At 38.3% G+C, this 16,980-nt stretch overlaps 1 protein-coding gene and 1 long non-coding RNA gene across 5 annotated transcripts; one reads left to right on the forward strand and one right to left on the reverse strand.

Annotated features, from left to right (window-relative positions):
* Nucleotides 1–419: 419 nt before the first annotated feature.
* On the forward strand, nucleotides 420–10,318 carry LOC122786062. The gene is made up of 3 exons (XR_006362399.1): nucleotides 420–542; nucleotides 2,035–2,167; nucleotides 10,203–10,318. It is a non-coding gene; the product is annotated as an uncharacterized LOC122786062 (long non-coding RNA).
* Nucleotides 10,319–11,356: 1,038 nt separating this feature from the next.
* LOC122786075 (probable thiopurine S-methyltransferase) lies at nucleotides 11,357–15,064 on the reverse strand. 4 transcript variants are annotated; one of them, XM_044052096.1, is made up of 9 exons: nucleotides 14,887–15,064; nucleotides 13,683–13,805; nucleotides 13,252–13,344; nucleotides 13,003–13,135; nucleotides 12,187–12,239; nucleotides 12,025–12,099; nucleotides 11,855–11,940; nucleotides 11,712–11,756; nucleotides 11,357–11,603 (listed from the first exon to the last, which is right to left on the reverse strand). In XM_044052096.1, the coding sequence occupies exons 2-9, from the start codon at nucleotides 13,778–13,780 to the stop codon at nucleotides 11,488–11,490; spliced, it is 699 nt and encodes a 232-aa protein (XP_043908031.1). In that variant the 5' UTR covers nucleotides 13,781–13,805; nucleotides 14,887–15,064; the 3' UTR covers nucleotides 11,357–11,487. The 4 variants fall into 4 exon arrangements, with proteins under 4 accessions (XP_043908031.1, XP_043908030.1, XP_043908028.1 ...); XM_044052095.1 differs by having other exon boundaries at nucleotides 13,683–13,808; XM_044052093.1 differs by lacking the exon at nucleotides 14,887–15,064 and adding an exon at nucleotides 14,711–14,841.
* Nucleotides 15,065–16,980: the final 1,916 nt, after the last annotated feature.

Below are 16,980 nucleotides of genomic sequence, written 5' to 3' on the forward strand. Positions count from 1 at the left end.
TACCCATGAAAAAGCCTCAGAAGAGCCAAATATAAACACTATTGTTTATAAGTATACACACAAGTTGGAGGACTCACAAAAGAACATAAATGTAGAAAAGAGATAAATATTATTGAAAACCTAGCATAGTATATGTATGCTATGTATATTATATGTATGTATGTTATCTGTTTTATTTATTACTCTTATTAATCTCATGGTATGTTGATAATAAAAATCTATCGATATATCTATTTATAGCACATACAGGCCTGTAGTCACATGTGTCTAAGTCAATATTTTGCTGTACTCAATAGTTGCGTGTGCGTCTGGGTGCATGTGTGTGTGTGTGTGTGTGTTTCCAGGTAAGCTGAGGTTGCTCAGCTGTGGACCGTCAGCCATTAGTGACTGGAGTGCAAACAGCCAACACCTGCCAGCCTGCAGGATAAAAACGCCTGGAAGACTTCACTTCAGGGCTGGTGTTCGATGGTGGCGGCCGCGTTTTGACTTCGTAAACCTGCTCAGTGTTGTTCATGCATTGGTTTAATTTAGAACTCTGTGTGGTGAGTGCACGTTTTGTTACCAGTTTGTTTCACTTTGTGATCCAGCAGCTTATGTCCTGCAGTCTTTTATTAACCTAAAATATAGAACCTTATTTTCCAAAACCACCACCTGATTATCTTATGTTGCTTCCCTCGTGTGGAATTAGATTAGTCTCAATATTTTCAAACACTTTTCAAGAATCAAACAACACTTTTTAAAAAGATTTCATCATTTAAAAATATAATATTTTATTGTTTGAAAATACACTTGTTCTTTGCACTCCCTGATTTGTTCTTAGTGCTGTGTGTTTTTTTTGTGGGCGGGCCTTAGGACACTGCCTGCTGATTGGCTACTAAGTTTTGGAGCGACAGCTCAATGAACCGGTACATTGAGCCATTTAAAGTGAAAAGAGGGAGTAAAATACAAAGGTGGGGCTGCTGAGCCCCCTTATAACCCCCCCCTCTGGTTCCACCTCTGTTATGCGTGCTGAATAAAATTGTATTTTGAGTTTGATACATGTACATGAAAAAAATACAAATGTTGTGGGATGTTTGCAACAGGTCACAGTCCTGGAACATGAATTAAAGTATTAATCCCCTAAAAATGCATGGATGAAAAATCAATTTTCCGTCATGTAAAACTATCTTCACTGACTCTTGTGTGATGTACGGCCTTTTCAATCTTCCACCTCGCAGTCAGGTTTCCACATCACTAAAATAAATCAGGGGAGTGGAAACAGCCGTTTTCCCGGAACCTTTTTGAAAACCACTAATCCCACTTGATAACAGTCTGTCTGCCCTTTGTGAACAATAAAGCCTTCAACTTTCATGAGCGCAGGCTCTGCCAAACTAAATTCCTCAGGCGCCATCTTGGCCGCGTAAATTTGAGGTCACTTTTCTTGCGAAGGTGACTCCCTCAAAACTACTCGTCTCTGTCAGGACAAATGTTCTTTAGTGGCTTTAAACTTTATACTCAAACACTGTACACTGATCAAAAAATAAACATCTTAAAACTAGCACAGGCTACATATACGTTCATTAAAACAGTATGTGGACAGAAAGTTACATATTTGTGGAATTTTGTTGTAGCTGATTATTACAGGTTGACATTTTGGAAAATTTGTTAAGGGCCAGCCCCAGATTTTACGGGGCCCTAAGCTGAATTTAGTTTGGGGGCCCCCTTCCCTCCAATTAGGAGTCAAATAATATTGATAGAAATGTCACAGTAGACATTGCATTCATTGTGTGATAGTTGTTTATATTAGAGGGCTGTAACATTTTTAAAAATTGCCTTGTTTTAATTTGCACTTTCATATTTGAAGACCCCGGTTGAAACCCGGTTGAAACAAGGGCCTTTCTTTCCTTTCTTGCTGCTTTCTTTAAAAGCAGCAGGTAATGACACAACCTGCCTTTTCTTATAGTTCATGTTCCATGAACAGAATCCACTGCAGATACAGTGTATCGATGTCTGTTCCATTTCAGCTGTAGCTCACTCTTTGATTTGCATTCCCAGGAGAGGAAACCTGGTCAGTGACGATGCAGGTTTGACTCCGGCAGAGAGCGTCTCTCCCGGTGTGAACCACACTGACTGCACTGGAGGAGCAGGAAGTCGACACAAACGAGGGATGATGAGGCAGCGAGGCAAGGTAAAGGAGCCTTGAGGGAAACAGACTGTAACCATTTCATGTGACCTGTGCTGTTTTGTTTTTGTGCCGAACAAACGCTTCATGTATTATGACCTGAACACAAACAACAACAGAACGACCTGTAGTCGACCTTGCACAAAACTGCAGCACGGTATGTGAACGGTTTATGAACAAGCATTACTTTACTATTAATTATTAAATATTAATGCATCACACAGATACTAAATGTGTGTGGAACATGTTTCCTACTTTAAAATAAGGCTCACAAGGAACATTAATAAAGGGTAACGATGGTTAATAAATGCTTAATTATAGTTAAGTAATGATTATTCTGTCCTCCCATATGTTTATGAAGTCATAGTTAAGGGAATGCATGTTTTACACTTTACAATAAGGGAGCATGAATAAAGGTAAAGTATTTATACAAAAATAACAGACACATTTTTAACTTTACAGACACAGAAACCTTTAATAAATGTTAACTCAAGAGTTATTTACAGTTATTTAAAGCTTTTAACTGTTCGTTAACAGTTATTAATGACATTAATAACTTCATTAAACTGAATAACATTAATGAACTGTTAGTAAAGACTCGATTTACATACCCTTATTGTCGGATGGGTTCACAGAGTAAAAATCCTGTCACACAACTGCCTCTGTGTTTTCTAATATTAAACAGTAGCGGTGTTTAGATATTGTGTTGCCTGGCAACATTCCTGTGCTGCACACAGGAAGTACTCTGTTTCATGTCAAGTCAGACAGAGGCAACAGTGCTAGTGTGCTAGTAAAGTAATCAGTAAAGTTTGGTATCACTGTGGCACAGTGGTAGAGCGAGTCGTCGGGAGGTTGTGAGTTTGATTCCTGGCTCCTCTAGTCTACATGCAAATGTGTCCTTGGGCAAGACACTTAATCATCAAGACTAGGAAAGCTCTGTTAATTCAATACATTTACCACTCACACAACGTTGCAGAAGTGAATTCTACTTTCCCCGCCCGCCCCTGTGCTGCAGCTGTATACACACAAACGCTCCCTCACTCAGGTCTGATAGTTTTGCTTCAAAGAGCGACACAGCATACAAATAATGGTACACTGTTTTTGTCCATGATGACCAAACAGAGGCACAATAATAACAAAATAATAAAGGTTATGCAGCTTCAACTTGAAAATGTGAAATAAAAATCATAAAAATGAAATTAAACACACTGCATGTGGTGACCCATCCCCCACTGTGACACTGCCCAGGCCTCATCCTTCACCTCCTCAGAGCTTAACTCTGCTCCTGGTGTCCCAGATTACACAGCCAATTAGGGCGAAGGCAAAGCTCCTTCTGCCACTGAGCTTGGACGAGAGTATGTATGTGTGTGTGTGTGTGTGTCTGTGTGTGTAAGGTGTGTTACTCATGTTTTGGGGGACAATAAACAAACCCCAGTAATGTAAATTAGTACATTTTAAGGTGAAGACATTAAAGTATACGTCTGCAGGAAATGAATGCAAGTCAATGTAATGTCCCCCGAAGTCATGGAAACCAGACTGTCTCTCTCTGTGTGTGTGTGCGTGTGCGTTTGGAAGCAGCAGCCTGGTTGAAGACAGTACAAGGACACACAGTGAAACCTCTCTTTTGACAGGACTCCTTCAGTGATTCTAAGTTTCTAAAAGAAGAGGATGAAAAAATAAACCCTGTGTGAAGGCTAAATATAATTTAATTCTCCCACAAAATCCAAATTATAATCCAAATAAGGTGAATATATGCAGACAGTGTTCTTTCCTACATATGTGGATTGAATGATGAACTTCATTATGTTTGATTAAACAGCACCACCAGCTGGCAAAAAAGAGACTGATTTAAATTCAAGAGTCACAGTTTCATCAAACATGGTGTTTGCATGTCTTTCTATGGTTGTGAGGACTGATTTTTAACTGGTTCACAACCTCACACTGATGAGGATTTAAGATTAAAGACAGACTTAGCTTTATTTCTGCTTGCAGGTAAAAAAAAAATCTCTAATAAAATAGTTATTTAAAGAATACTGTTCATGGTTTAGAGAAGGCAGAGGGAGAATCAATCCTTTGTTTTCAAATTAGAGCAGAACATAAAACAGGACCCCAAAATAATCTGACATAATAATGTCAAACACACATGATCACAAGGAAACTACTTCTTTAATGTTGAAAGAATTCAAATATCAGATCTGGATGTTAATAAATAGTCATGATATTTAAAACACACACAACAAATAAATTAATATATATATATATAAAAACATGCTTAACAAAGGTTGTGAATTTAAGTTAAAGGTAGAATTAGGTGTAGAAAAGGGCAGGGGGGAGGCACTTGGATATCAAATAGTAAAAACATTGTATCAGGCAAAACCTGACATTTTCTACTACACCTAAAAAAGAAAAGAAAACAAAGTGAAGAAAATTGGCCACTGGCTTCAGTTAAGACACAAATGTGTGTGTGAGAGAAGAAAATGTCAAAAATGTATTTTCCCTTTTAGTGCTGTTAATAATTATTGTGCATCATTCCAATTTTGCGAATCACTGCTTATGCTGTTTGCTAATAGTTATTTCACATGCTTCATTTACTTGGCTGTCCATTACCACAGCAGTGTGTTATTTTTCAAAGCAAACACATTATGACAGTTAATTGTCTCTTTCAATGGGTTCATAGTTTTTTCAGAAACTTTTTTTCTGAATTCTGTATGAAATTGTCTTTTTAGTTTAGTTTGTTTTCTTTCTTTCATTTTTCTTTCTTTCTTTCTTTCTTTTTTTCTCAAAGTAGCACCATGATCTCCAACTTTAGAATACAGTGGTGTAAATAAGTCAAAGTCAGCTACAGACTTTTCACAGGAGGCGGATTTATTCCCAATATGATCATTTGCTCTCTCATCATCCTCCTCTTCCTCATACTGGTATAGTGAACTATATTAAGATGGATTGAGAGATAAGGTGACTCAAATTATTATTATTTCTATTTATTATTATTATTATTAGTAGTAGTAGTAGTAGTAGTAGTATTATTTTTGTTATATTCCTCAGCTCCACTCCGATCACATACCCTGGTTTATACGGTAGTAAACAGTATTTCTGTTTTTCCTCCAAGTACCACCAGAGGAAGCTTGCGTACAACTGGTGGTACACGTACCACAGTTTGAGAACGATGGCTATAGACTGTAGTAAGAGTGTGTGTGTTAAAGAATACATTTTTAAATCTAAGCACACAACTGTATTGCAAATAGTAACTTTTTCTGCACACACTCACACATACATACATACTCAGGTTCATGCGGGCGGCGCTGCAGTCTCGCTCAGCTTGGGTCGCATACAGATAGAACTGCATCGTCGAATATGGATGGCGGTCACGACTGCAGGCTCAGAGTCTTCATCCTCTTCACCTCTGTTGTCTCTCTGCTGCTCACAGGGTGAGTCGGGACACAACAGGGGAAGAACAGCCCTCATTAAAGACTCAAAACAACAAGACAGAATTGAATTTCATACATATTATTAGTCATATTATTATCTTTTGTCCAGGCTCAATAGGTGTTTTTATTATTACAAGAACAGAGCTTTCAGCCATACATACAGTAGACAAAGGTATGTATCGTTGACCAAGATGTCAAAGGACAGAATAAATAAAATAACAATGTTTATTTTCAAAATAAAGTCAAAATTACAATAGAAATCTAGGCCCTAACAAATGAAACAAACGAAGAACATACAGTATATACTGGCTGATTAAAGTATTTGAAAATGAGAGGGGAAACTAAACGCAATAACTACACAAGAACAACAAATCCTCCTTTGCTAGTTCAACTCTTGGTTGAATCCAATTCCAAGACCTCTATTTATCCAGGCTCCGCCCTCAGCCACATATTTTGAATAAAGATATATTATTTTTAGCCAAAATCAGTGTAATTGTGTGACTGTAAAATAGCACGAAGCTAACAATGGAAACATTATTGGTGAGTGTGGTTGTGGATACAGCGATCACAGGCTGATATGTACAATAAAACCACAGGTGTGAGACGGGCGCATGGGTCCGTGCTGCGTGCCCAGAACAAAACCGCAGAGGTCGAACTAATGAGCTGCTGGGGAAGGAAGTCGAGCATGAAGAAGAAGAAGATGAAAACAAGGCAGAAGTGTTTGTGTGTTTCTGAAGAACCACAAGAAACACCAGGAGTAAATCCTGCCCCACGCTACAGGATAACTGCCCGGATATCTGTCCCGATCTGGCCCTTCCGACAATCCTGGGTGCTTTAGGCTGATTTGAACAGATTATCCTGAAGTGTAAGGGATTAGCACGATATTAACATCATTGAACGCATCAGAGTATTAAACACGTTTGATATTTATGACTAACTTTGATTGGGGCGTGAGCAGAACCTCGCGAGTCGACTGGGTAACGAACGACTTTTGTTTAGAACCCTAACTTGTACAAGCCAAGTTCATTCTGTCTTGACTTCAGCCAACAGTCCACCTCCATGTATTTGTAAATCATGCAGGTTTCTGTGAGATCCCAAATCCCTGGAATCTCCTCCCTGAAATAGTTTGCGTCTTAGATTAAAACGTTTAAAATCGTTGTGTCTGTGGTCGCCCTCGTTTTTGAAAATCAAGCCAGATTTGAAAATCCAACACATTAGCGATTAGCACCTGCGGCTGTATAAGACCATGGTACAATAACTTCTATTGTATAATAGGGTTTTTCCGTCGCTCTAAAAATCACCTAACATGACTTTTTAAAACCTTTTCAGATAGTGGAGGTGGGCGTGGTTTGGGGCAGTCAGCGTCCTTCCTGTGGAGAATAAAGCGGATGGATGTTTAAAATGAATATAGAGCATATATCTTTTTAATCAGATGAAGAGTTGGTGCCAGTCATCAGCCACATAAACCAGCACAGGCACTGGATTCTCACTGCATTAGTCCTTGAAAAACAAATAAATATCAGATATTCAAAGTGACTGCAGCCTGAATAAAGGACTTGTTTTCCTCAGGCGCGAACTGAAACGTGGACAGGTGACCCGTCCAGGGTGTGACCCCGCCTCTCACCTCATGTCAGCTGTGATCGGCTGCTTTGAGACGGAGATTCTGCAGATTACATCACGTCACAACGTGCGTCCGTGTTTGTGTGACTTCACTGTTCACAGCGGTGGGAAAAGCAGCACGAAGTCCTTAACGATGATGAATCACATCCTCGTGTAACGCGGAACATGCTCGCCGATGTTTTTCCACCGCCACATGCTGCTGGTTGAGCTCCATGGCTTCAGTGTCACAGCGATCACAGATGGGCCGGCTGATCTTTAGCAGAAGGCAGCACAGACACCACAGTATGACCACCACAGACACCACAAATACATAAAGCACTTGATGACCAGTCAAAGCTGCTTTACACTACAGTGTTTGCCATTCACCACCAGGAGCAACGTTGGGTCAAGTGTCTAGACTAGCGGAGCCGGGAATCAAACTCACAGTCGACAGACATGTCACTCTACCACTGAGCCACTGTGGCCCCAAGGGCGTACCTTGCTGCTCACCAAATATCAGCTGAAAAATAAGCAGTACAAACCAGTCAACAGTTTGGTACCTCGCACTACGCGGCCACAATCCACCCCCAAGTAAAGGTACTATTCTCAGTTGAAACACAAGCCTGACTTATTCCAAACCGAGCCATGCCTTGACCGAGTGGTTCTTGGTGACACTATCGCACCGCACACAGAAAATGATTTGTTTTACGGCAAGACAGACGGCGGTACGGCTGAAAAGTTCCAGAACCTGGTTGTTCAGAAGTTTAAAGGGATAAACTCTTCTTGTTCCTGCCCCCTGTGCTGCTGCTGTATGCACACAAATGCTCCCTAAAGAGTCCAGACTCAGATGCAACATATAAATAATGTTGCAAGGTTTCTCTTTTATTGCAGCTTTAAGTTTTAAAATGAGTTATGAATCATTGATCAAACATTGATCTGTTATAGAGATTTAAACAGGGCTGCAACTAACGATTTATTTCATATCTTGATTATTTTCTCGATTAATTGAGTAATCATTTGGTCCATAAAATGTCAGAAAATGTTGATCAGTTTGTCAAACCTGGAAAGGATGATTTTCAAACCCCCCAAATCATTCAGTTTTATGTATATATATATATATATATATATATATATATATATATATATATATATATGTGTATATGTATATATATGTATGTGTATATATATATATATGTGTGTGTATATGTATATATATGTGTGTATATGTATATGTATATATATTTATATGTGTGTATATGTATATGTATATATATTTATATGTGTGTATATATATATGTATATATATATGTATATGTATGTATATATGTGTATATATATGTATATGTATATGTGTGTATATATATGTATGTAAATATATATATATATCATATAAAATAAATAATTTATTTATTTATTTACTTAGTAATTTATTATTATTATTATTATTATTATACAAACTTGCTCTTGTCATGGTTCATATATTGAGTTTGGTTGTGATGCTTTGTCATCTTTAAAAAGTAGGTGGCCATAAAAAGTCGTTTGTTAAACACTGGTAAAGATGAACGCGTTTAATTCATGACATCAAGTTCATATCTTCTATTGTTTATATCTGCTGTCCACAGAATTTAAACACAAATAACTCTCTCTCCCCACGTTCTGTTCATTTCCCTGCTGACGACAGCTGCACAAGCATTTCGTCTGACATACATAAGCTGCTTTGTTAGCCAAACTCACAGGTCCAATTGCTTTTCCAGAACAAATACAATAATATGGACTCTAATAGACAGCAACGCAGCTGGAAACAGTGATTCAAGCTTCAAGGCTCGGGTTTTCCATTGTTTGGACTGAGGCGAACAGCAGGGACGTGAGCTCCGGGCCTCTGGCAGCTTACACGTGTGTCGATCATGTGTCAGACGCAGCAGAGCAGCATAAACAGGCTGTCAGACTGGACTTCTTATCAGACAAAGCAGTGAACGTGTCCGCATCGATCATACGCCAGTCCTAACTGTGACAGAAAACTTGAATATCATGGACCTTCCCGGCTCCGCTAGTCGATGTGTCCTTGGGCAAAGACACTTAACCCCACACTGTCCTGACGTCTGTGGCGGCAGCGTGTGAATGGGTCAAAACTGTTGTGTAAAGCAGCTTTGAGTGGTCATCGAGACTTGAAAAGCGCTATATAAATACAAACCATTTACAATTTATTTTGGATTAATTGGTTGTAAATTCACATAACCAGCTACTACTTTAAAGTAATTATTACCAGCTTCTCAGTGATTGTCGGTAATCTTTATCGAAAGATGTCCGTAATCATTAGGCAACTTTTACCTTCCAGAGAAATGACTCGAGGTAATACTACTCCCATGTGAATAGACTAAATATGTGCATAAATATTCTATCATATTCTGTGTAGTTTTCCACTTGAAGAAGCATTCAGCACTGTATCTCTGTCTGAGTTCACATTTGAAAGCACATCTTTGAGTTTCTGAGTGTTTAATAACTGGATTTTGAGCAACTGTAGACAGAGATCTCTTTATTAGTCTTGGAAAAGACTGATCAAGTTGTGCTCAGGACATCTGTGACTACCAGTATACCGGAAATCAGACATTTTTACTGTACAGTTTTAAAGAAATGTCCCCAAATTTGCACATTTTAATCAAAAACATTCTCAACTTTAAGATGTAATAAAATGTTCCATATGTTCCAGACTAGGTTGTATTCGGGACATCTACGACTACTAGCATACTGGAAATCACACATATATTCAAGTTAAGCACTGAAGGTGTGCTCAAATTTGTCCCCAGGAGACCTCTGTGGACATGTAGACCTGACACGGAGACTTTACCAACTCTGACAAGGCTGTTGTCTACTGTCATCAACGTATAGGATATTATTACAAAGACATACTGTACACCTAAATAGCACGATTGAGAAATGCTGTCACTCCTCATCCATCTAAAATGCCTGTTCTGTTACGCCCGTCCTTGAATGTGTCTTGCATCCTGTCTCCTTAGGGCCAGCTTCTCTCTGTCCTCACTGAACTATTAAGAGGCCTGTTACTCACTGTCGGGTTCACAGTGTCAGAATACAAAAGATGCTTGAAACCTCTTCTTGGAAGTCCCTCAGGAGGAAAAAAGAAGGTGAGTGAGTGAGTGAGTGAGTGAGTGACACCTGCCGAGCTCTGTCCTCAGACAATTCGATCAGACGTACATCTTTTTTTTCGTATTCAGCGTGTGCACTCTCAGGCAGCCACTTGTTCGTCTGTGTTCCCGAAAGGTCACACAACAGCTATTTCTGTCCGGAAAAAAGGTCACATACAGAGCAGGCAATAAGCTGCATGCTGCATGTTGGCGTGATATTTCTCCCCCGCTACCGTCTCCACCCACCTGCCTAAATACAGGCTCTGTCAGGGTCTGTCAAAGCTAAGCACCTGCATTATGTCATAAGCATCGCTCAGTGGTGTTCTGTTCAGGCTCCCCGTTCACAGATGGTGGACTGGCCTTCATGCTGACCAGCTCGACCAGCTGGGAACTGGGAATTTATGGGAGTTAATGAGAACAAACTGGAAGTGGATCATTAAAAGAAACGGTGTCATAATACATACATAAAGGTTTTTGTTTTGTCATAAGCAGGCGTATGTGTCTATATCTAACTTTATATACTGTATAACCTCATACACACTTTCCCTTAAACACGTGGTCTCTTGATCAGTCATCAGCCTATTCATGTAAGTGAGGCTGAGGCTCTTTCTAGTGCTTTGGCGCCCTCTATGCTTCAATGCACATACTGCATCACAGCTGACCTGCGGAGATGATGTTAAGCTTAAAATAAGATTAATTATACTTTTTTGTGATTAATTGTAATCTTTTTGTTTGAGTCTAATATGATGAAACTCCAGCTCTATTATACAACAATAGAAGATATATGGCCAGGTTTGGCTTTACTGTTAAAGATATATTCAATATCTTCATCATTTCCTGTTTGGTGACACTGTCATGCATGATGTTTGTCTCCACAGTGACCCTCATCGTAACAGGACTCCCATTATTAAGGTCATTCACTTTAAATGTGACCACTATTTCCCACTTCCTGTTTTCTTACACCTTAGTATTAAGGTCAATTCAGTTTTTTAGTTTCAACACAGGAAAAACTGAAATTGTATCAGTCACACGTTCACAAAATAATTTATTAATGCAAGAATTATGAAAAAGAACTACGTTCAGAATTGTTTTTTTTTAAATTCATTTTAATTTCGCCTGATCATCACAAGGCCTTATATTTAAAAACATTATCCGAGATCTACTCTTTTGGAGTGATGAGGAAGATATTTTCAGTCAAATAGTCCAGTCCCCAGCTTCGGTGTCTGTCTTCGAAGGTGTCCACCGAATCCACCAGCTCGATATCACAGCTGTTCCCTGAGGGGGGAAAACACGGCACAAATGGACGTCAAGTTCCCGTGTTTCTAACGGATACCAAAGTATCATGTCCTTCTGGATGACGGGACACGTCGAGCTAACACTCACCAAACAGGCTGTGCACTTGCTCATCAGGCACAAAAAATGGAGGACCTGAAAAAGTAACCATTAAGTCATAGATTTTAAAATGCTGTATTTGGGGGGGGCTGTAAAATAAAATGTACTGTATATGAATATGTATGAACGGTCACCGTTATATAACTCTGGATTGTACAATAAAGTGTCCAAGAGGTATCTGCAGTCTTTGGCCATGAGAGAACGTATGAGAGAGGAATACCTGCACAAGACGACATGAAACACAATATGGTGAATTGACACATTCTTAGAATAAATTAAATTTTTCTTTTTTTCAGTCTCTTACTTTTCTCTGTCTCCCGGGTTGATGGCCACCAGAGATCCTCTGTCCCAAATGGCACCGAACTGACCTTCGATGGAGCTGCAGCATTGTTATAGAAGGTAAATCGTAAGCAAATGCTATTTAAAGCACATTTGAAAGGGGAATGTAAATATACTGGTTATGCACCTGGAGAACTTGTACAGGTCACACTGATACAGAGAGATGTTTTTCTCCGAGCTCTGTGGAACAAAAGAAAAAAAATAAAGATATGAAAACAGCTAGAAATGTGTCACTGAGTTCATGAAATTTCCTCTGTGATACACGATATAGACACATATATGATTTTATACACAATAGGAAGCACAAGTACCAAAAGATTGATACTCTGTTCTAATTGTTTTTCCGATTAAACTATTAGCCATAGGTCCATAAACTTACATAAAGTAACATTAAAAATGTACCATACAAGATTTGTAAATAAATGTATTTAAATAGGCTTACATGTGAAGAAAGACTCATTTAAGTAGATAATTCATGTCAATAAAATGTTTTACTGATGCGTCATCTCCTTCCCCAGGGAACATTTCTATTAAAGCATTTTCTGAAAATCCCAATAAAAACCAAACGCAATAGAGGGAACGACACAGAAATACCAGGTCGCCACCAGGGGGCAGAATTGTATGGCACAATGAGCTTCTACTTCTGATTCATGCCATTAAACATCTTCCTGAGAAGTTAATTGTCTCATTCCCTTGTTTCAGCTTTTCTTCAATAGATCACGATGTTGATTTGTTGTTGTTAGATACTTTATTATGTATCTATTTATTTATTTTGTAAATGATGTTCCCATTTAGTGGGAAAATAGATGATGATATTACAGCACATGCTCGCCTGGATGTAGACCGTGAACTTCCTGTTTCAGTAAATGATTACAACCATAACAACTGTTATATACTGTGCACGCTATAAGCAGTTGTGTTTACAGTGATGTGTACCATGTACCTTGTAAACCTTGGCTCCCGGTATGGCAGGAACAGGCTCCTCACTGTAGGTCAGGTTGCTCTCCTCAAAGAACTGTTTTATCCCGTTTTCAGAAATCTCCACCCCGACCACAGAATGGCCCATGTCAGCCAGCCTGGGATATTCACACACACACACACACACACACACACAGGAGAGAGGAGAGGGAGCTCAGAAATGACAGAACATGCAAATGTGATCCGACTGCATAGAACAAGCTTTTTTTCATACCACTTCATATCGACTGCTTTCCCACAGAGAGGGAAGAAGATGCGAACGCCCGTCCGTCCAGCCAGGACTTTATCAATATTCTTCTCCAGCATCCTGTGAAAAATTAAAAGTTGTACAGGATTCAAATGACAGCACTAACATAAAAGAAACAGCGAGTGCGTGTGTTTTAATAGTTAAGCTTACATCTGCATTGTTGTGACAATTTCTGTTACAATTGCCTTGTAAAATGCATGGAGCCCGATTAATATGGATGTTTGGAGCTGATATGAATGAATGAATATGTCACCAATATATTGATTGTAACATAACCAATACATAAACACTGATACATCTGTAAAAGGATTGAACTTCGTCTGCCTCTTATTATAAAACAATTTACATGGCTTTACACGCTTGTGTATTACTTCATTCATTCATTCATTCATTCTTACTTGTGTACAGTCGGCTGATGGAAGCCAGTCCTGTTCTCCTGCCAGCGCTGCTCCCATTCTCCCAGTGCCATGACCCGCTCGGCCTGCGGTGCCAGCATTCTGCTTATGTTTCTCTGACCTGAACTACTACAGAGGATGAGCAGAGCAGTGAGACAGAAGGGAATGAAAGGATTAGTATTTGCACACAGACTTTGTTCACATGAATTTGTCAGCTTCTAAGAATTTGAATATTTTCTGGTTTCTTTGCGCCATATAACAAAGAAATCATTCAAACTGAATCATTTTGGTTTGTGGCCAAAATCACGACATTTGGGAACATCATCATTTCTGGATTTGAGAAACAATGATCAACATTTTAATCGGGAATAATTGACAGATTAACCAATTATGAAAACAATTGGTAGTTGCAGCCCAAAATCCAAATACGGTCTTATTGAAAATAAGGACAATGAATCGATTACTGTTGTAAATATAAAGCAGTCAGTGACTACACTAACATACAGCCAAATAAGGTAAAACAAATGTTTTAAATAAAAGAATCAGATCATTAGATTATGATGTCCTGTTGGAGTAAGTGGAGCATGATCTGACTACATGGAAATGCAATGGAATATTCTGTCAGGAACACATGTAAACAATAAGTCTTAATCTGAATAAATGTCTTATTAATTTAATTATCATTGGATTGACGACCATGTAAGCGAAGTGTGCAAGATAAGTATCTGGTGTTACAAGATATCATTAAACATTACTTATTTAAGTGTTTTTTACGTAATGTCATGTGACTCCTGACGTTTTATCGGTCTGAAAGAAGTCGCCGGACAGTCACGTGAGTGAGTAACGACGCACGTTAGATAACTTTGTGCTTCAGTTTCTTGTAAATATGGTCAGACATTTTGGAAATGTTTGTCGAATGGTTGAACGAACTCTGGCGGCACAGCTTCACTCCACAGACTTTAGTTTAATATTAAAAATAGAACAATTTCTTTCATGATTTTATACAATGACATTCATATATCCATGCTCACCCAGCAACTGTCTTGAAAAGAACCAGCCATAACACCGACGAGAGGAAATTAAAGTTCAACATGTTTGTCCAGAGAAATTATATAATGTGGAGAAAGCTAACGCAAGACACACACACACACACACACGCGCGCGCGCGCACGATCACAACCGCGCTCATGAACGCGTCATAACCCACCTGGTAAATGACGTCCCCGGGTTTGTCTGTCAGGCTCTTCCTGAGGTTTGTCAGTCAAAACTAATGCATGTGTGAAGTATTAAATTAGATTAGATCTATGAAGTGGAACAGATCTTTGCCTTTTAGACGGAAGGCGTTATACAAACACACACAATTTCACTTCCGATGTGGGAGGAGCGTAATGCTGCATTCAGGTACATGAAAACAATGGGAGATTCGAGATTCTAAAAATCACCGCTTCTCGGTTTTTATTATGTAATTATGTCCACCAACTAATGTGTATATATTTATTTATGTATGCATATTAGTTCATATATGTATATACATATATATATATATATCTACAGTATATATACTTCATATATAGCTAATATATCAACTTAAATACACATAATATGTGGTATATCTAGGGGTATATAACTTTAATAAGTTGTCTATAGTGTTGCAAATTGCCTCCCATTTCATAATGTGGTGTGCTAGCTGTCCAAAATGCTATGAACATGAGACTGACTTCATTGTACTTCATTGTTTTTAAGAAGATCTTAAATTAATGTCCACTAAACTAGTGTTTCTTAAACTTTCTCAGCCATATTTATGAAACCGAATTTTCAATAAACAAATAATCGCCTTTAATGCATGTTATTGATGACATATGCAAATAAATCCTGAGTAAAAAGGTTGGGGAAAATTCAGCAAATTTGATTGGGGACCCAAATAAAATCTCCTGCGACCCATCTATGGGTCTTCAACCCAGTCTTTGTGAACCACTGCATCTTTCAACCAACTCTGACAGGTGTCTTTGCTGTCGAGTGCTCAAATGTAATGATGTAATTTGGAGATAAAACTGTAAATTAGATATGATTATTATTAGAATGTTTGTTAAGTTATTATTATCATTATTATTATTATTATTATTATTGTTGTTAGATTCAGTCAACCCTTTCGATTGTCAGTATATTCTTTTCGTAGAAGAGAGATAAGAAGAAGTGTAAGCCATTGTGAAATCTGAGGGAATTCGAACACATGGTGGCGCAAGAGTCCCAGAAATACCAGGCCTGATCGGGGGAAACAAGGCGCTGTGTCACTCTCAGCTGCTATTTTCCTGCTGTAGCTCATTAAATGCACAAATTGGCATGGATGTTAGACTGGCACGCATGAGCTGGAACACTCCGCCTCATCAACGCAGTGTATAAAGAAGGCCATATAATGAAAATTGTGCTGCTATTTTTAAAACAACCTATCATTCTAGGTGATTCTGAGCCTCCCCATGCAGATCCTTTCAGGCTGTGGAGTGTGTTACCAAAATAAAGGCAGCCTATTTATCCACACAGGCCAAAATAGAATGTACCTTTGGAGTAATACTGCTGAACACACCGCCTGTGTGTGCAAATTATGTTGATATGAAAATCTGTTTATGTGTCCGGGTGATAAAGGAAGATCCTCTCTCTTTTTCTGCCTTTCACATTTGACCGTTTTGCTGTTCATATCCTGTTTTTAATTATTTATTCTTTCAATTGTCTGCTTTTATAAGATAATTTTCTTTGTTTTATTATCCTTTTTAACGTTAAATGAGAAGCCAAGATACATATATTAGGCTATACATATTTATCATGATGAACCCTTAATTAGTCAAAGACAAAGCACATCTTAACACATTATTGGGTTACGACCATATTCTTAATTAACCACTGATAGGTCAAAAGTTAAGAGTTTACTTTACATAACCTACTAATGATGTTTAGTAAGGATGTTAATGAACACTGCTTTGCTTGGTATGGACCTAGTTTGCACAAAAGCTGTTATTCTTCCTTATTAATATTTAATCAATACAACCTATTCCTATTCAACAATATGCACACTACATGTGTTAATATTGGAAAAGTTCATCATTCATCATTCTAAAGTGGGGTCTAGGTGATAATTGTAGAATATGGTCATTGTAGTGATTTATAAAGGGTCAGTAATCTAGTAACTAATCATAATTTAACCAGTAGTTTTTTTTATTAATGCCACAATGGTGACATTCATGTGTTATGGCAGAAAAGACAATACACAAATCAATAAAAAATACTCAATATTAAGATGATATTCAAC

This window comes from Solea senegalensis, linkage group LG20 (assembly GCF_019176455.1).
Source record: "Solea senegalensis isolate Sse05_10M linkage group LG20, IFAPA_SoseM_1, whole genome shotgun sequence".
Lineage (NCBI taxonomy): Eukaryota > Metazoa > Chordata > Actinopteri > Pleuronectiformes > Soleidae > Solea > Solea senegalensis.